General features: G+C 30.2%; 1 protein-coding gene across 1 annotated transcript in view; it reads left to right on the top strand.

The window, feature by feature from the left end:
- Positions 1–21,756, top strand: part of LOC123293021 (protein turtle-like) — a 434,897-nt gene that overhangs the window by 248,779 nt on the left and 164,362 nt on the right. Inside the window, exon 7 of the mRNA XM_044873737.1 lies at positions 5,137–5,296. Within this exon, the coding sequence (XP_044729672.1) occupies positions 5,137–5,296 (160 nt within the window). The remainder of the gene's footprint in view (positions 1–5,136; positions 5,297–21,756) is intronic.

The raw sequence follows: 21,756 nt of genomic DNA, 5'->3' as shown, positions 1-21,756 counted from the left end.
TGAATTATTAATTGGGACAACATCAAAAATAAGTTTGCAACAAATCGTAACTACCGGATTTGATGCAGACTACCCCATACTTTCAAATGAAAAGGTTACTGTATTACTAATTCTTTGAATATAATGGGTTAGAACTTTGAGGTGCCACCCAAATCAAATGTAAGAGTTCTAAGAAAAATATTTGTAGCATCCTCCGATAAATTATCATTCATGTTTTCTTCGAAAAATAACGACTTAAAGATTATTTTTCGTGCTGTTTTCTTGCCGTCGTTAGCTTAAATATGACTTTATTGGATCGATAGCTTCAATGTGACTTAATTCTGCTCATTTGAAATTGCAACACTCTCGAAAAAATGTCGTAGAGCAAAAGTTTGGTAGACTAGCCAAAAGGAATACACTCCCAACATTATAAAGTACGCATGATTATTTAACAAAAATGGGTGTTGTCCCGTGGACTATATTAAGTATATGTATATCAAAATCTCAGTTTATGTTCCGTTTCCGAATATCCGAATCCATTTGCAGTTTATCAAGCGCTTATAGGTTTACACATTTCGAAGTGAACATGATGAAAATTATTGGAGTAAACTAGAATTCTGTTTTGGAATGATTTAAGAAAACCTTTAAGGTAAGAAAATGGTCTATCATAGAATAGTTTATCTTTTGTCTACAAACTTCACTATATCTCCCCGAGTATTCTAAAGAATCCAATAAAAGTAAGCAATGTAACTCATACCTAAAGCTGATTTTTGAGAATAATAAGATCCTTAATATGACGTACTATTGCGGGATGCGGCATCCAAAAATCCCGACTTCTTTACATGAAAGGTTAGTTTCCGTTCGGTCCCAAAAATTTTTAATTTATAGAAAATCGAGATAAGACAAAAATAAACCTGGTTTGATTGAGATATCTCTAACAGTAAAAATATTAGCCAACTTTGACTAGTAATGGGTATCTTCATATACCAAAGGATTGACAAAAAATTTGCAGCGCAGGATCATCGTAAGTTTAGCGAATGAACGATAGTCATTTTTGACATATATTAGGATCGATTCCAAATTCCATCATCAGTACTAAAGCAATAGCTCTATTTCTTTCGGCAATTCGCTAAAAACGCATATGGTTTATACAAACAACCTTAAACCTCAGTTTGCATCGGTTTGAAGTGATGACTTGCTGATGATACTGATTTTAAACGATTATTTCCAGGATGAATTTTACAATGTATTGAATTATCACAGAAGAGGTAAATTCAACAGAAATTAACTCACTGAATAGGTGTCATATATATATTCATGGTATTGCTATAAATTCAATTTAAACAAAAATAATATTTTGAGACACATAGGTATTCAAATAAATAAAGCATATCGAAAGTTTTTGATAGTAATATATATCTATCGAAATAATTTTTTTTCCTATATTGAGTGAAAAATCATGATCGGTTTTTTTTTTTTTTTTCCTTCCGATATTCTTTGTGAATATGATTTATATACGTAAATTTTTTCTTTTCGGAAAATTTTTTGATCCACTGTATATTTGGTAAATTTTCGTGAATATTTTCTTTGAGATATTTTCTAAATTATTCAGACAAAGATAAACTATTGTTGCAACTGATAAATTCATATTTCTTTACTCTATTAATAATGGTCAATAAATTTCCAATTTGTACTGAAAGAAGAATAATAGAGGATAATTCTGATGTCGAAATGGTTATATTACCCATAAAAATGTAAAACTAGACTTGAAATTAAAATGAAATTAAAATTATTGATATTGATATTTATGAAAATAAAAGCAATCAAAGATTGCATTCAAGGGTTGCCCATCTCCTTTTAGGAAAACAAAATTTTATTTGTAATCTCTATGGCAATACCCACGTAAAACGTCACTAGTGGGAATGGTTCTCTTTGATTAATTAGGTTCACACTAGTAAGGATTTCTAAAAACCAACAACACTTTTCTGCATGTCCAGTGATAATTCTTCACCTGAAGCGAAAAAAAAAATTGGTCCGATAGGACTATAGAGAATAGGATTATCTCAAAGTTTTTACTACTAGGGTAAAAAAATTTTAAATACTTTGATTTTGATTTTCAAATGAATATAATATTTTCTTATCAAAAATCTGTTTGAAAAAAGTTCCAGACTGCTTTGTTATAAGTATTTCAAACTTTCAATTTACTTTTTACAAAACAGAAAAAGTTAACAATAGCAGTCGTGATGTATGCCATACAATATATTGATTATAGAAAACAGGTTTCTGGAAAGTATTATTCTCGAAGGTTTTTTCAATGATCATATAAATTTTGTGACAATACTTCATCGTATAATAAAATCATCCATAATTTAATACAGGGATGGAGCCACGAGTGAACAAAAATAAGTTCTCTAATAGAAAGGACCTCTTTGCATCTAACTAGCATTTTCGAATGCTGGAACTTTATTTTCGAACTTTAGTTTTTAACCCCCGAACTAAAAAAAAGGTGTGTCATAGGTTTGACCGCTATGTGTGTGTGTCTTGTGTTTGTCTGTCTGTGGCATCGTAGCGCCTAAACGAATGAACCGATTTTGTTTTTGGTTTCATTTTAAAGGTAATTTAACGGAGAGTGTTCATAGCTATGTACAAGCTTAGGGTTACATACCCGAAAAAAACTAAAAATTGGCGATGATTTTCAAAATTAATTCAGTTTGGAAATGCCATATAATTTTAACCTTTAAATAATTACTATGGAAATGAATGGTCAAATAAACCTGACTCAATTTATTTCGAAAAGTGAAAGGGTAAAATAATTACGTATCAAAACAATAATTCAAGAGAACAAAGTCAACTCAAATATTTCAATTAAAATATTTAAACAAATTGGTCCCAAAAAATAATAGCCCTCTAAGTATACTTTTCATCTCATCTGATGTCCTTTACCATCACTTTGATATTGATTTAAGAAGGAGTGTTATAAGTTTAAAATGTTTATCTGTGCGTCTATGTGTTTCTCAGTGACATCGTAGCCCCTAAACGGTCGAACCGACTTGTTTGAGAACATTTTATAGCTTATTAAGTTTCAAAAAATCGGTTTACAAGAATTAAATCGCATTTGTAAGGGGGAGGGCTTAAATTTTGTAGATTTCACTTGTTAATATGTTGATGACAGTGATATTTATGACACTAAAAAAATTTGGCATGAGCTATTTTCTGATTTATATGCTTTAAATTCATGAATTTAAAGTAAATGAAAAAAATAATAATGATCCAAATAAACTTGAATATTTTAGATTAAGCTTTCTTCATAGTGACTTGAGAAAATTTTCGAACAATTTTCTTTAATACGTTCCTGTTTGTCTAAGAGTTCATCCAATATTGCACGAGATACTTAAGTGTTTATTACCTAGACCAAATATACTTACAGTTTAATGACTGATTTCAAATGAATCATTATCCTTCCTATCATAATATATTTTGCTACTGTTTAAGTGCTTCTACAGTCTCATTATTTCAGACCTCCTACATACTTACCGGATGGCACCAATTGACATTCTGTGTATGTGCTTTTCGAAAAAATTGTACGATATTCTCATAAAAGAAATAGGATACCGTGAGGCCTACAAAAAATGTTAGTTAAAGGTCTGAAAATTCGGTTGTTATGTAAAAATTGCATATAATAAAACTGTGTTTATTTTTCTTTTTTTCTTAGTTATTTTAAAGTTACAAACAGTTTTAAAAGAACGTTTCAAAAGAGAAACGAAAACCTCCGAAAAAAAAATGTTCGTAAAAAGTTGCGCATTAAGGATGTATGAGCATGGTAGTGGGGGCACAAATTTAAAAATAGATATTTTCAATTTTGATGATAAATTTATATTATTACTTGACGATATAAGACGAAAAGTTAGAATAAAATTTTTCGATATCTGGCTTAATTTTCAAAATATCGAAAATTGAAAATTTTGTTTAATAATTTAGCTTTCGATATTTCGAAAACCAAGACACGTATCGAAAAATTTTATTCTTATTTGCCGTCTACATTCATGAGTTATAACAAAATTCATCATCAAAGTTGAAAATAAGATAAAAATAATTTCAACCCTTAATCTACCCTGCTCTTACATCCCTTATATGGACGGAGACACTTAGTTTTTTTCTTTTCTAATTCATTGCTAATATGTTTACGTTCTATTAAAAAGTTTTTTTTAAATTTGTTTTCATTCATTCCAAATGAAAATTATCAAAAACTTCCAAACTATGTCGTTTTTTGAGATTCCTCCATAAGAGCCAATGTATTTTATATCGATTTTTAATGACTTTTTTCTTAAAAATTTGCACGGATACCTAAGCTGAAATTTTAACCACATATTCTTTGAGTAAAAGACTACCTACAAACAAATTTTGAGCCTTTAAATCAAACATTGTTGTCATGCTCATACATCCTTAATATTATTAATTGAATAGTTTACACTGTATACAATTATTAATTAACATTATGACGTTACACGATCCTTTACGACCAATTTTTTCTTCGGGCGCTTTCGTTTCTCTTTTGAAAGGTTTTTTTAAAACACTTGTAATAAAACTTATATACCATTTTTCCATTTTATCAAAAAGAAAACAACAAGACAAGAAAAATTAGGGGATCAAAAATTGAAAAGTATTTTATGTTATAATCTTGGATGTATCGAAAATTTCATCAATTCTACCTTTTATAGTTTTGAGAATAATTTAATGGCCCGATGTGCTCTCTCGCGGGAAAAATTATATCTCTAGTGGCTTAGATGACGTGTCGCTCATTTACAAATTCTTTATGTTCTGAGCGCTATTTGAATTATGGTAATCACGGACGCACAGGCGGACGAACAAACAGAAATGGATTAACTAGTTAATTGATTTTATGAAGATTTAAATTTTGTTCGTATCATCAATATTTCTAAGTGTTACAAACTTGGGACTAAAATTATTATTCCTTGATACATATAGAGAGAGTCTTTCATTGTCTAAAGATTCAATTTTTCTAAAACTAGTGCCTCATTGTATGTTAGTGCTGGTATTTTCTGTGTAAAATAAAGCACTAACAAAAAGAGATAATATAAGAAGTTTATATTCTATACATAGATAAGTTGTTGCTATATGATTATTATTTGATTCTAGGGAAGGATATTAAATCACAATGTGGGACTGGGAATCATCATCAGCAATCAGAGTTTAGTGCTGCAGGGTGTTAGTCGTGCAACTGCAGGAAACTATACGTGTGTGGGTTTTAATACAGAAGGTGATGGAGAGAGTAATATCTTCTATCTCAATGTGTTATGTAAGTATTATGTTTATGTTATTTCTATATCATTTTTAAACATAAAGTTTATTCTTTCAGAATTTCGTAATTGAATCCTAATGAAATTCAATTTTTCGAAAAATCTTAGCTTAGTTAAAAATAAACTATGAAATTTAATAGAAATTAAAATTTATCTAGAAATATATACTTAAATACTCTAATTTTGAGTCATAATTGCACATTATTGTTTTATTATATTAAAATTAAAAGTAATAATTTTTAATATGTATATCACGTGACTTAAAACACGAACTGACATGATGTGACATCATTTAGGCAAAAATACTATTCATTAATTACTAATTTATTGGTGGCTTTCATGATAATTGTATGTTACCATCAGCTTTATTTATACATATAATAATTACGTACCCGACTGTTAGTTTTACCAACATTACGTCACCAAAATGGCTAACAGCAGTTTTACGAGAGTAAAAAAGCTTTAAAATTTAATGTAATTTTTATGGCTAGAGAGCGTGTTTATTTTGCCGAAATATATATTTTTGGTGGCTTTTTATTAAGAAAATCAACATTTTAAAGTACTCTTTTAAACATAGTAGAATACTCTATTCTATTGTCTTTCAATTTGATATTAATTTTAAACTTTGGAAAAGAAAAACGGTTTGATTTGAGAAATGTGGTAGGGATAAAGTACGCCCATCAGCTGAGCGTCAAACAAGCGTAAAGTATTCACAGCATTCTAATTTACAAAGTTGCAAACATGGAATACTGAAATTGGATCACCCTTTATAACGTTTTTTGAGAGACAATACTAGTATTTATCAACTCCTTTCCAATTTTATTTTAAACATCCACTTATTATAGCTTCCTGTTGGATTTCCTGTTTGAATATCGCCTACAGAATATTTTTTTAAACTTACAACTAATTAATTAAATTAAACATACTTGCTTGTTATTTATAATCAAATAGTTTTCTACCACCGTCATACAATTGATAAACGAAGTGGGTAGAAATAAAATAAATTGCCTAAAGAAAAACTAGGTACAATATTATTTTAAGTATCTACAAACATCATTTAACAAACTATCAACAAACAGGATAATAATTATTGAATCGATAAAAAACAATTGAGCAAGTTTATTTTACTCTGTGTTAAAATGTGAATCTGTAATTATGGTTAATGTCTAAACATTACTCTAAATGACTTTTATCAATAAGCCTAGTTTTGGATCTGGATAAGCCAAGAAAAATTGTTTTCGTTTGTGTTTTTAATCCACCACCACTCGCATTAAAAGCATTTTGCTCGCGCTCGATTTAAAACATCAATAATTTTTATTTTTAACCCACTTCAAACAAAAAAAGGAGGTTCTCAATTCGACTGTATTTTTTTTTTTTTAATGTTTGTTACCTCAGAACTTTCTACTGGCTGAGCCGATTTTCATGATTCTTTATCTATTTGAAAGCTGGTGCCTCCCATGTGGTCCCTTTTCCTTTTCAGTTCTGGCAACGGCATCCCTGAGAAAATCATAAAAGTCTTAAATTTGCATGCATTAAGTGTGCACGACAAGACGACGAATAACCCAATATCACGCCAACCGATTTCGATGATTCTTTTTTTAGTGACAAATAAGTTAGTGTACCTACTTCAGATTCACAGAAATCACAAAATAAAACAAGCTTTTAACAAAAAGAAAACCGACTTCAAAAGAAAAACTGTTCCAAAACAAATTTATATGCGCTAATAAGTAAAAAATAACGATAATATAATTTAGTATATACACCATTTGAAAAAAACTTTTTGTAGTTAAAATAACAATAATTTTAAATACAAAAAGTTTTTTTTTCAAATGGTGTATATATGGTTGTAACTTTTTTATATCTTATATATTATCACTCTAGCAAGTTTTTTTCTGTCCTGACCTCATCTTCCTTATTAGTACATCATGTTCCCTGATTCCCCCTCATTTTCAAGCTTATTATGTCTATGTTTGACGAAATATATACTCAAGGTCTAAAAATGTACAGCTTAGGAAGAAACACTCTAGACAAATAATTTGAACGAAATATCGTAAATTTGAATCAACTAAAGTAATAAATTAATTGGGTTAACATGTTAGTTTTTTCTCCTAATACTCTTGGCATACAATACTCAAAACATTATTACGCAAACATGTTAGTTTTTACAGATGCTTTCCTAATACTCTAGACATGTTATTACTATTTTAATACATGTTCTCCTAATGTTAATTTATCGATTTTTTACTTTTTTTACACGGGTTACGGTAACTACGGGAGCGGAATTCCGCGTAGGTCTAGCTAATCTTCATATAATTTTGTCTATTTTCGAATCATGAATTTTTCAGATTTTTTCAACCTATCTGCAGTTTTTAAAAATAGTTCTTCAAAAATTGTAAGAATTTCTCTCACCACGAGAGTAAAGGTATAAGCAAAAAAATATTAACTGACGGTAATTCTACAATATGGTTGGCCAACCATTTTATTTATAGTTAAAAAACAAGTAGGTACCTATGAACAAATTTTCAAGTTAAAAAAATTAATTACATCTAATTTATTTATGGTACATAGGTACATAAGGGCTGACTAACCAGCTCTGTTCTCACATTTAACTGACTGACAGTCAAAACTGTTATTTATATGCAATGTACAATCTGTATAACGATTTTCAGCTTTAGTTAATTCATTTAAATACCACCGCAAGCATAAGGGGTCAGATAGGATATACCTGTCCCCTGCTCTATCGTTCGCTTGTCTGACCGCAGTATGTGTGTATACCCAACTACTATAACTTTAGTAAATTCAGATAATTTTTTTGGGCCTGGAACTTAAACAATTATTAGAACATTAATAGTCAAGTTAATGCGTTTAATTTAATCCAGGCTACTTAATCGAAAACAGAAAACTATTAAACGGACTAAGACAATTTGTCTCCGTTTCCATTTATTTCCTTCTTTCATATTGCTAATTTTTTTGCACGTCTAACTACAAATTACCTACCTTAACATAATATATAAAATGCTTTACCAAACACAACAAAGTAAACTACCTTGTGTTCAAACAAAGCACAAATATATTATTTAAAATTCATGTCACAATCTATTGTTATTATAATGACAAACAAGGAAACAAACAAACAAACAAACTAAATATAAAAACATGAAGCAAACATCAATATACCTTTATGACGTATATACATATTCCAGCAAAAGTAAGTTTTAGACCGTAAGTTAATGGCAGTCTTGAGTTTCTCTTTGAACCGACGTACCTATACTGCATCGTGTAACTAAGATGTCCCACGTTCAAAAATTCATACTTTTAACGTTCAAATAAGATAGTTATGTAGATAATACTGCAAGCTCATATCAAAAGTAGGGAGCCGCCAAAAGAAAGGAGAACTTCGTTCTTATTCAAGCGACAACAGCTTGATCAATACTGCTCTATGAACTATAACTGATCAGAATTCTTTTCTCGGCCACACAGCCGGCAACGATTTATAACCTCATATGTACACACATTTTAATATTTCTTTATAAAAAAACAACTGTTTTCGTATTTTTTTTAATAAGCCTTTTTTCTGGGAAGATAAAAAATAAATCCTCTAGATGGCATGGTTTATTTGTACCCCCCCCCCCTAGTGTCGCCATCTGATGATCTTTTTTTAATCTTCCGAGAAAAAATGCCTGGAATTTTTAATTATTGTATGTCCGGATTTAATGATAATATGATAATGTTTATATTTGTCTTATATAGTTAGTTAAAAATTTTTATTAGTATTATTTAAAAAATATAATGCTTTAATTTGCCTTTTTCCTGGGAAGATTAAAAAAAGATCCGCTAGATGGCAACACTATGGAGGGTACAAATATACCCTGCTATCTAGAGGATCTTTTTTTAATCTTCCCAGGAAAGGGGCTAATACGAAGCCACTTAGGCTCAAGTGCATTCCTAAGAAGATAATCGTTGTTTGTATCCTTGGTTTTCAGCAAAAAAGGAATAGAGTTTGATATTTGAGATGGCCTGAACGTTGATTGTCTATTGTGGTACCACAAAGCATGTTTTGGGTTAATTAATAATGATGAAGTGTTAAAAAAAACACCAAATTTTGATCGATTTGAATGATTTTTTTTTTAAATATACTAACTTTGGGTCGTAATTTCTATTTTTCGCGTTAGTAAGTCGCTTATACAACTACTTGGGCCAAATAGAGAGACCATGATAGTTAAATTTTGAAAAATATTGCAGCAACGTAAAGTTTGACCTGAATTTTGAAATATGGCCCGAAATTAGAGAGATTACATACTTGGTTTATTAAAATAAGATAAAATTTGGGCATGATAGAGCAGAATCAAAGTTTTTGGATGTTAATGGCGTCATAGAGAATAAAAAATCGATTTTTGTTTTGATATCTTGACCAAATTTTGTTCGATTATAATGAAATTTTTTTTGAAACATACTAACTTTAGGTCGAACTTTTCATTTTTTGTGTAAATTTGTCGCTAATACCACTTGCTAGGCCAAATGGAGAAACCATGGTAGTTAAATTAAGCAAAATATTTCAATAACGTTTATTTTGACCAGAAATTTGAAAAGGTTGACCCAAAGTTAGAGAGTTTACATACTTGGTTTATCAAAATAAGATAAAATTTGAGTAAAGCAATATAAAATTTTTTGGTATCCTTTTTTATTTTGTGATATCCTTTTAAATTGTTCATAATTTTAGCCAGACCTTTTACATTTACAGCATCATCTAACGGTCTATATTATAAATATGTACTACAGGTACCTCTATAAAATATTAAAACATTGTTGGTTCTTGGTTGTATTATTGAGTACAAAAATGTAATAATAAAGTACTTTCTTATTTATTTACCTTTTGCTATTTCTTATCATTATTATTATTAGGAGGTTGTTGGTACAAAGGAAATGAATGCTGACAGTAGGAGGATCCTCTGTATTTACTCCTACCTCATTTTAGATAAAGTTAAACTTTATTAACTTAATTAATGTACCTTCCTTGTAGATTATTTTAGTTTGCAGTCTCAGTCCTTCTGTTGCACAAAAGACTAATAAGCCGATTTTAGTATCTAAAGTGAGGTCTAAATTCATACTTAGCCACTACTTCTTGATCTCAAGTGATCGAGCATAAACTGATCAAAGAATAGCAAGTGAAATTTACAAAATTTAAAAAGACTCGGGCAAATTTTCCGGGTACGGAACCCTAAACTCGCATTTGAAACATATCTAAGAACAATATCCATTAAATTGCCTCTTTCCTTAAAGCTTTCCCAAACTGACCCAAGTTGGAAGATCATCGCCAATTTTTAGTTTTTCAAGTATGGGTAAATTCACTGTTGAAACATATCTAAGAACACTCTCCATTAAATTACCTTTCAATCAAAGCCAAAAAAATCAAAATCGGTTCATCCGTTTAGGAACTACGATGCCTCAGGCGGACAGGGAGACAGCCAGACGGACACACACACATAGCGGTTAACCTAATAACACCCTTTTTTTTAGTTCGGGGGTTAAAAATGGTTAAACATAAGCTGGTTAAAGAAGATAGAAGACATTTTTGTCTTCCTGGTTGTACCAGCTTATGCCATAGCACTCCATTTAATATGAACTTATTTCAATAATTTCATTAAATATACCTTTGCAACTAGCATAAGGAAGATTCTGTCCGACAGCCTGGTGTCATTTCTGGCGAATTCAGTCGCTAGGATTTTCGGTTTTGCATTATATTATGCCGAAAGTTATTTAAAAAATGTTTAGCAATTCAGTGAACTCTAGTCTTTTATGACTGCTTGGCTTTCCCTTGAGGTTAATAATTATACTTGCCATTCTTTAGTGAATATTTGGACTTATTCGTTCAATTAATTTGTTAAAGGCTTATATACTTCACAGTTATCAGATAGTCTAGATGGCGGCGTAACCCTGAAACTCTTAAAGGAAGCTTCATTACTGCCAAAGTTATGATTTGAGGGCATTCATACACTGAATTTGTTGAAAAATGGCAAATCTTAAAACTCCATACATCACTAATGACCAGAGCATGACCTTAAAACGATTTATTCGAAGGTGAGACTGAATTTCTTAAAGGAACTGAACTTAAAGGAATTGCAATCGATTCTCCAATTGATCCTTTATCGAAAAGACAGATAAAACGACGTTTTTAAAAATTAAAACCTAGCTAGATCGACATTTCACAAAAAAAAAACCAAGGCATACTCATCTTCATGAAAATCGTTGGAGCCAATTCCAAGATTGTTGTATTTATAAATAATATATATATAACTTCCTTCGGTTTACACATATGTCCATGTCACCTGCCAATTCTCTCAAGATCTGAAATCAATACACACTTAACCGATCCAAATATACTTTTCTATGAATTTATTTTCCTAGTTCCTTTTGATTATATTCACCGAATAATAACAAGCAATTTAGAATAAATAAATATAGAAAAAAAAAACGATAAAGAAACATTTCATAAAATCGCATAAAATAATATGGATATATAAATTTTGTAAATGATAAATAGAAACATAGTCAATAGACTAGATAAGTCTTCCATTTAAATTGATAAGATCGCAACTTTGCTGAGTAGTTCAATTAAATTAATGTTGAGATAATCATCATACAATGTTAAACAGCACATGCAAATAACTGAATACACATTTTGATAGAAAAGTCAGTAATTTTCGTGTTTTGTTCAGTTTTTACTATTTTTTTTATCAAAATTAGGTACTTATTACCATATCTACATGGTTTTCATTAGCTCATATCGTCAATGAATACACTTTTTTAAGAAATTGTAAATCAAAATGGTCAGTGAAAAGTCGACGATAATACATCGACGATGATTTTGATTATACGCCGTCGAAATGTGAAGTCTGCTCGAGTGCCTTTAAAATTAAGCACAAACAATGATATCAAACATGCTGGTTATATTTTGATGATGTCATATACCGGATGAACTATGTTAAAATATTATAGCTAATAGCTCATTTTATAGTTAACCAATAAAAAAATAACTTATAAAAAAAAAAAAAGTTGCAGATTTTGATTAAAAATATTAATTTTTGAACTTTCTAATTTAAAGTGTTATTCTATCTATTACCTTTTAAGATTCAAATAAACTATTAAGCATTCCGGAAAACTAAGTCCAATCCGATGTTTAAAACAATCCGCTAGATGGCAACAAATTTTAAAACAATCCACCCTGTATATCACACAAATTGCCGTAAATTTTAGATATCTCATAAATTTGTTAAAGTTTAAAGTTCTATCATTTTAAATGGAAAGCTTTCTACTTTTCTGGTTTGCTGGAAACCTACCAACAGCTTAGCTTTGGCTTTGATTTTCTATAAAGATCTCTTATAAAGATAAAGTAGATTCGTAAGACAAGATATTATACACTTGCATCAATTCTTTCTATAAGATGTCTGGTTACCATGGTTATTAAATCGAATTAATAATAATATTACTGGTAGTAGCCAGGAATACAAATATTTGTAAACTTACAATGTTGCATTATGATGATATAGAATTATTTTTTAACCTACGAGAAAAAAGTAGGAGACTCGTCAATTAGAGTATAGATGTATACCTCCAAAGCAATATATCCGAAATATCAGATTTTCCATCAATATTTTTTTGGTCAGTAGGTCAGTAGTCCTACTTTTGCTAAAAATCTCAAAATGGTTTCATGGCTCCCTAAGGAATAAGTCCGGATTGAACTCCTTGGTAATTCTCTACTGAATTTTGAAAGGGCAAGGGGCTAACTGAAAGTATTCGGGATGAATCTGCTTCAAAAGACCTTTTTCATGAAAAACAGAAATGCTTTAGGTTAATTTTTTGTGAAAATATAGGTAGAGTAGAGCCTGTAACTCGAAAATTACGCATTTTTAACAATAAAAACACTATGGAAAAAATTGTAAAAAAGGTACAATATTTGAAATAATTTAAAACGTTTTTTTTTTTTTTGCTCTACCGCACACGTAATTTGTGACGTCAATTCGACAAGCAATGACAATAAAACAGTGTCAACAGTCGTATTAATATCAACTTTAAAGGGGAATTGTTTATATTATATCATTTCTGAAAGTGATGAATAAAATATCACCAAAAATCGAGCCAGGATTTTCAAAGGCAGATTTTTATGGTATGGGAGTTTTTAGTAAGATGACAGGTTCAATGCACCCGTAGTTCGTGAAGTAAAAGCAACTTTGTGAGTACTAATTTTAATAAGAAAGTGCGTAACATTCTAGAAAAAAAAAGTGATTAATAAAACATCACTAAAAAATTGTTAGGTTTTCGAGGGAGAGCTATGGGGACTTTTGTAGCATGTTGAGTTTTGATAAATTTCAGCAAGTACAGTAAAAGAAAATGTTCATCATGTCAATGTAATATTTGTACTGTACTTACTACAAAATGATCTTCGTAGCAATAATAATTAGATTTTCCACTCGGATATTTGCGATGAGCACGATCAAACCACTTTTTTCTAATAGCCATATCCATTGGAAACGGAAAAATATGGCAATGATTATAATCAGTTGTCTTTAAGACGGTTCTCTACACAATTTTCAATGGTGTGAAATTATTCTTTGATTGGCGTGAACCTTTTTAATAATTTTTTTAAGACTGCTCTTAAACATTCGTTGATGGGAAAAAAAGCGGTTTTCCAGATAAGAATGGTTAAAGTTACAATTGAATTTCAAGCATTGCGATTATACCCTTTACTCTAACGATTTGAAATTAATTTGGATGTCATAGGAACTCATATTCTATCTGCCTTGGTTTGTTTTATTTTTCGAAAATCCTGTTAATTTTCAAAATTTTCATTGTTCAAACTAAGTTACTTTTTCGTATTCCACTATATGTAGAAGTGGACAATGATTGGGAAAATTAACAGGATTTTCGAAAAATAAAAGCCAGAGCAGGTAGAATATGAGTACCTATAACATATCCAAATTTAAAATCGATAGAGTAGGGGTATAATAGCCGTGCTTGAAATTGAAATGTAACTTTAACCATTCTTATCTGGAAAACCGCTTTTCTTTATAAATATTTTTTCCCACCAATGAATATTTAAGAGGAGTCTTAAAAAAATTATAAAGTTTCACGCCAATCAAATAATGATTTCACGCCATTGAAAAATGTGTAGAGAACCGTCTTACTTGGAACCGATATTTTTTTAAAAAGAACAAGATCGTTTTTTCATTTTAGTACACCTTTTTTTTTAGAATTGGTTTTTATTTTTTTTCTAAAATCTTTTTCTTTGACAATTTTTATCGTGTACGATAATAAAATATGTTGTTAGGTACAAAATGTAATCTGTTTGTTGAATTGTAATAGATTTTTAGATTATAATCTAATCAAAAGAATATTATTACGTCAGTATCGTAAATATCCATTCATAACCTAAATCTACGAGCTCAATGGTTACAAACAATCTTTTATAGCTATTTAAGGTAGATAAGGCTTTCGATATTTGAATTCAAAACTAAAAGCCTCGATTTCGAATACTATTTCAACAGCCTTTGCTTAAATTCATTTCCGTTTCACAAATTGTATGTATTATACCTATAATTAAAATTAAACGAAAATTAATTTTTTTTCTGTCTCAAAGTGAAGGGAGAAATCATTAGCGACAACGAATTACACACTAAAGCTTGAGCATTTTTATACCTCACACTTTTATTTTTATACTTTTATTCATTTACATTTAATTAATGTGGGTGAAAGGAACTTTGCCTAGGGTCTGTGAAGGCAAGCTCCAGAAAACTTCAACAATCTAAGTCGGTTACTTTGCCCTTAGCCATACAAAAACAATTTTACCAATTGTCACCCCATTATAAACATAGCCTAGTCTCATTAACTTGGCTGGAATATACGAACGATAGATTTAATTTTTTTCCGTCGATTTCCGACACATTAAATCATTTTGGCTTTTAAAATATCAAAGCGAATAACTTCTCAGTGTAATAAAAAATTATAAAAATTAAACAAACATAAAATAAAGTTCAAAAGCTAAAACCCCGACAATTACAGAATCGTGCTTTTAAAAGTATGAAAACAAGAAAACATGTTCATCTGAAATTGTTATGATAAGTAAAATCGCCATTACAGTCGGGGGACTTTGAAGAGTAACCAATTTTCCACAGGACCGAAAAGAGGTCCCCCGACTGTAATGACTAGTTTACTTATCATAACAATTTCAGATGAAAATGTTTTCTTGTTTTCATACTTTTAAGAACGCGATTCTGTAATTGTCGGGATTTTAGTTTTTGAACTTTATTTTATTTAAACTATTTTGGGGTTACAGCCATTCATTAAATCGAGATTTGTTTTTCGATCATAACTTTAAGTCCTTTAGAGGGCGCCAGATTCATTTTAGTGTGACGGCACATAGCCTATAACCATCGGCCAATCAAAATGGTTCTAACGATACCTCATTTGTAAAATTATGGTAAGTAGTTTAGAAGTTAGATGGGAACAGACGAAAATACATGCACTTTAAACTGTTTTGCGATTGTAATTTCGTGATTTAGTATAACAATATATATATTTTTGAAAAATGCTAATTACGCCCTTTAATTTGATACCAATCACGCTATTATTAAATCGAAATTTGTTTTTCGATCATAACCTTATGACCTGTAGAGAGCGCCATATTCATTTTAATGTGACACACCATAGCCTATAACCATCGGGCAATCAAAATGGTTCTAACGATACCTCATTTGTAAAATTATGGTCAGTAGTTTAGAAGCTAGATGGGAACAGATGAAAATACATACATATATACCATACACATAACCCTCGCCATTGCATAGTCGGGGTAAATAAATCTCGACCGATTTTATCGACTGGACCGAATGTTATGCAATTCTTTTCGGATCATATTGCCATTAGTATGCTTCGATCGACACTTCAACGAAGTCGATATCATTTTTTGTTCGCTCGATATCGATCACGAAAAAAATGACCAGGAACGTACTTCTTCTCCAAATTGGTGTTAACGCCTTTTCCTGACCCTGAAACGGTAATGTTGAAAATTACGATTTCGAAAATCGGTGCATTACCTACAAAAACCATACTGGGAAGTAAATCAATAGCAAAGCAAATTAACGAACTCATACTCTCTCGTTTATCTTCTAATTGTTTACCAGTGCAATATAAAAACTTTCACAATGGGTCAGATTAATTAATCAAAAATTTGCTTAGACTACGCATTCCCTACGTAAATAATTTTTAATCATCATTGTATATTATGTACCTCAGATCAACATAAAAGAATAATAATCAACTCTTTAAAAGAATCATCATTCCCGTGACCCAGCTTTCTCCACCTCGTCTTTGTTCTACAACATTTTGTTACATTCAGTTAATCAAATAAATTTTAACGAACAAAACTCATGTCGAATATAAAACATGTTTTTGCTACACACTTAAAAAATAATATTATAAAATTTAATACAATTATTTTCAACCTACCTACTTCAAGAAATTCATTTTGTTTGAGAATATAAACAGAAAAACTAATTAAAGAATAATATTTTTCTAGACAATATTTCGACATAACTTTTGTGATGTTACGTAAAGTACACCCTGAATAATTAAAACTGAGCTTACCTCAATAAAAAAATGATAATTAAACTTACCTTCGTCTTCTCAAGTTTGTTCACGTATATACTTTAAATGGACTCAAATATTATTGCAGAACTAATTTTCGAAATATTTTTTCTTGCTTATACTAAAAGAACAACTACGTTAATTGATTTCCGGGTTAGAGACATTTTATTTCTTGGGAGAAGATATTAGGTATTGCAAAACTACAACCGTCAATAAATTGGGAATTTTTGCATCTTCTTACGTCATCTTAGTTCGCACTTGAATCTTGACATCTTCATTTGATAGACCACTATTTTAAGGAAATTTACGATCCCTAAAATAAATCTTCTGTGGCATCGTTCTTGGCCAAACATTCGGCAAAAAAATTAGTCTTAATATCATTCTTGCGACTATGCTCGGCACGTCTTCTCAAATCCATCGCTATGGCGCTAAATAAAAACCGTGAACTGAAAAACTTTAATCGAGACATTTGAAGGCGAAAATATTGTTTCTTCTTTTCTAAGAGAGATTCAAAAAAGTTTGTTTTAAACGTTGCTAGTATATTCCTTAAATATCTTTACCGAGAACAATGATGAAAATAATTTTATTAGTCACTCCCTGTAAAAGTTCTGATCTTTTTTATAACTCTGCTTCTGTTCAATTTTTTTAAATTTGAATGTACTGGTTTCATAATAATAATTTACTTGTATTTTGTGTAAAAATTGGTATGTTTGCATTATTTTTTGAGAGATGGTTTAAAAATAGACGTTGATGATATTTTTATGAAGTAAAAATGTTACTGAAGATAACAAAAAAAAAATTGTGTACAAATTTTCTTTTTTGGAGGCTTTTACAGGAGAGACATGATAAACTTGTTTTGCCAAAAGGCAAATGAACTATATAAGTTAAATTATATTTATATATACTTATATCCAATAATATATCGACTTCCAAAATGCACCAATATACAATATAAATTGTGGTATCGATATTACTTGTATATAAGTATATACGATGTACAATATGGTTCATAAAAACATACCATTTATGTTGGTTGAAACCAGTAACTTGGTTTTCAATCAACATATAAAACAAACTACAACTTTGAAAAATGCGATTTTTGTAATCCATCAAACTCACCATTTTTCTTCAAAAATTTTTGAAGTCTCTTTATGAAAGCCTTTAAGCTATAGATGGCGATCACCGATTAATGGGCCAAATGATCGAAAAGGACTACAATAAGTTTTTGAACTTTTCACACGTTTTCAGCATGTTTTTCGATTGTTCCTATATTTAAAATAAGAAAAATAACTTTCTAAATAAAGAAAAAGAATCAATTGAAGACATCTATGAAGTTTTTTTTTTTTTGATATTTAAACTTTTGTTCTATCTCAAACGTTTTACAAGAGCCAATTCATGTAATTGCTTCTCATTTACAAACTCAACCTCCTTTTTACGTCTTGATATCTCTTTTCGTTTTTGAGTTATCATGTTCACAGATATTCGTACTCGAAAAATCGTTTTTCGCGATTTTCTCATGAAATTGAGGTTATGTTGAAGCTTTTTTTCAGAATATTTTTTGCCCGAAATCACAAAAAAACGGGTTTGACCCCTAAAATCAACCCACATTTCACCATTTCCAAGGGTCTCGAATTTGATTCTCATCTCGTTTGTACTATGTTACTACCACTCCAAACTAACATTTCCACCTAGTCGGTGCAAGTTTTGTCCACAACTTTTTTCGCTACAATCGATAGTTTTCGAGTTACTGGGACTTAAACACTTTAATTCATATTTGTTTGCAGCATTTTACGAAAAATCTAAGTACATGCTTGTAATCCAATAACCTAATAAAAACCTTCAGAAAACACTTCGTCTACTCTTCCCGGTTTTACGTCTTACGAAACACCTATCCCGCGTAAGGACCACAAGCATCAAAGCTCTTCCAATACAAATGAAATTTACAAAAAGAACAAATTTTTCAGGTATGGAACTCTAAATTCGCAATTGAATCATTTCTAAGAACAATCTCCATTAAATTACTTTTCTCCTTAGAACTTTCTCCAAACTGAACTGACTTTGAGGATCATTGTCTATTTTTTAGTGTTTCCGAGAACGAACCCCTAACCTCACACTTGAAACATAGCTAAAAACACGCTCCATTAAATTGAATTTCAAACGAAACCAAAAAACTCAAAGTCGGTTCATCCGTTTAGGCGCTACGATGCCACAAACAGACATGCACATACTCGTCAAACTGATAATACCCCGTTTTTTTGGTTCAGGGGCTAAAAATAAAATAAGTCGTTCTTGAATGGGTCGTTATTGATGCTTCGTAAGATTAAATTGGCATATGTCGGTGAGATTTTCGAATTCGTATCTCGGAAAACGTCAAAATAAGGCTAGGCAAAAAATATAATCGTTTTATATTATCTCGCGGCATCACTTATTTGAACCATTGAGTGAATAGACATAATTCAGTTCATCGCCATATAATATTGGATAGGTTTTAGATAGATAGTACAACAATTTACTATCTGCTACTCATATATTTGCTGCTGGTTGCTTACCTACCTATTTCCGGATGAACGATGAAATTTAGGTCGACTTTACACCAAATAGCATACCAATCATTTCTTTCTTTCATACTCCATCCATGTATGTGTTTTTTTATTTTATTAATAATACTTTGGTTGCTTCTGATGTCCAGACCACATCACATGGTGCATATACATACATAGCCGTCAGTCCTTTTTGACTAAAACCTTCTATCTATTGCATGGTAGCCTAGTTATAGTAATGGTAGCAGTATAGTTGTAGATGACGGTAATCAATATTGGGAAATATTTTTGTGCTCAATTGGCTGATTTTCTAAATTGAAATTTAATACTAGCCAATTTATCAAAATACAATTAGTTTTGTGCCATGAAGATGTAACGTTCGATATTATTATATTCACGTTAACTGAGTGGCGTTCATGATAGAATTTAATTAATAATAGATGTCAAAAATGACTATTGTTAAAATATACATATACAGAATTTCCGATTTACACCTAGGCATATAAATATCACGAGTATGGCAGAATACATGCGTTAAGTAATGCATCTAAGTAAGAGATATTATATACATGTGTTGAAGCTTCGATATGCGTTGAGATAGTTGTAAGACGCTTGGAGGGTTAGAGTTTCTTAATTGAAAATAGATAAACTACAACAGATAAACCACGATACAAGTCACTTTTGCAATTTCATATAACACCTATAATACCTCTTACTGAGATGCATTGCTTAACGCATGTACTCTGTCATACTCGTGATATTTATATACCTAGATGTTAATCGAATATTCTGTATATCAATACGTTTATGTGTCTGTACCCCCTCTAGCAATTGTGATTTAAGTCCGATTTGAATCAAATGTGCTATCAAGAAGTTTTTTGGTATTTGAAAAGTCAAGTTCGATAATAGGATAAATCGATATATAAACAAGAGGTGGGGATGCACAAAATACAAAATTTTAAATTTTTTCAATATAAAAATTATTTTTAGATCAGTTAAAAAATTTTTACGTAATTTTTTATGTAATCTTACGTAATTTTTTCTCTAGGCGCTTAGTTTTCGAAATATAAATTCTTGAAAAATAAAAAATGAAATATTCGATTTGAGGAAAATTTTTTTATTTAAGATTAAAAATAGCTTGTAAAAAATATATTAATCAAATATGGTGGAAGCGATGGGAAATTCAGGACGACACCTTTCTATGTATTACCATCCAAACTAAGCGGGCATGCAAAATTTCAGCTCAATCGGACAACGACAACTGCTTCAAAATTTCACCCGGACAAATATATATACATAATACATGCATATCAAGTTAAAAAAAAAAGCTTGTAAAAACGCAAACTTTAGCAGTTAAAATCTAAAAACAAAACACCGTAACAGATATTAAAAAATTTACGTGCTTATAAAGGGCATTAATGAGAATGCGTAAACACGATTTAACGATGATTCTTAGAAAAAAGTTTGGGCAAATTATACAGTCCATATAGGCATGCCTCATAATTTTCGGAACAATTTTCTAATAATCTTAATAAAAACTTTCAGAAAATACTGCGTCTACTCATCCAGGTTTTACATCCTGTGGAGCAAAATGCATAAACTCCAACTGTGATTATTAAATGATAGGCAAAAGTTTCCAATTATTTTCAAACCTAATATTCCTACATTTTCTCATATTCGAAAATGTGTTTTGGGCAATGTTTCACAAGAAAGATAAAGGTTTCTAAAGAAAATAATTTTAATCATTCTTTTAACCAAAGTTTTTATTTGGAATAATGAAATAAAAATGCAATTGTTTGATAAAAAAAGCTCTTCTAGCAGAATCCATGTAAATCCTTGCAATTGCATAATTGACCAGCTAATCCTAGGTAAATTATCAGCTTAGAAACCGAATATCTAATGAGACAAACATATTTACCTTTTGTAAATTCTTGTACAAACCTAAATATAAAAAAGGGAAAACAAACAATTGACTGAGTTAACTGTTGAAATATCATGTATAGAAATATAACGCATAATTGGCGCTCTCACAGGTAAACAGTGATGTTAACAAAAAAATTTTTTAAACAAAAGTTGTTTATTTTTTTATAAGGAACATTTTTTTACATTTAAACTTTTATTCTATCTCTAACAGTTTACAAGATGGGTCCGTAGGGTCCAAGATAAGACCCAGTTGATCTATATTGCTCATTTACGAACTCTACCTCACTTATTAAGTCCTAAACACTCTTTAAAAATTTCAGCACGATATCTCTTTTCTTTCGTTTTTGAGTAATCGT

This window comes from Chrysoperla carnea, chromosome 2, assembly GCF_905475395.1.
Source record: "Chrysoperla carnea chromosome 2, inChrCarn1.1, whole genome shotgun sequence".
In the NCBI taxonomy this organism is placed as follows: Eukaryota; Metazoa; Arthropoda; class Insecta; order Neuroptera; family Chrysopidae; genus Chrysoperla; species Chrysoperla carnea.
Note: the sequence above shows the minus strand (reverse complement) of the source record. Positions and strands in the feature narration are given on the sequence as shown.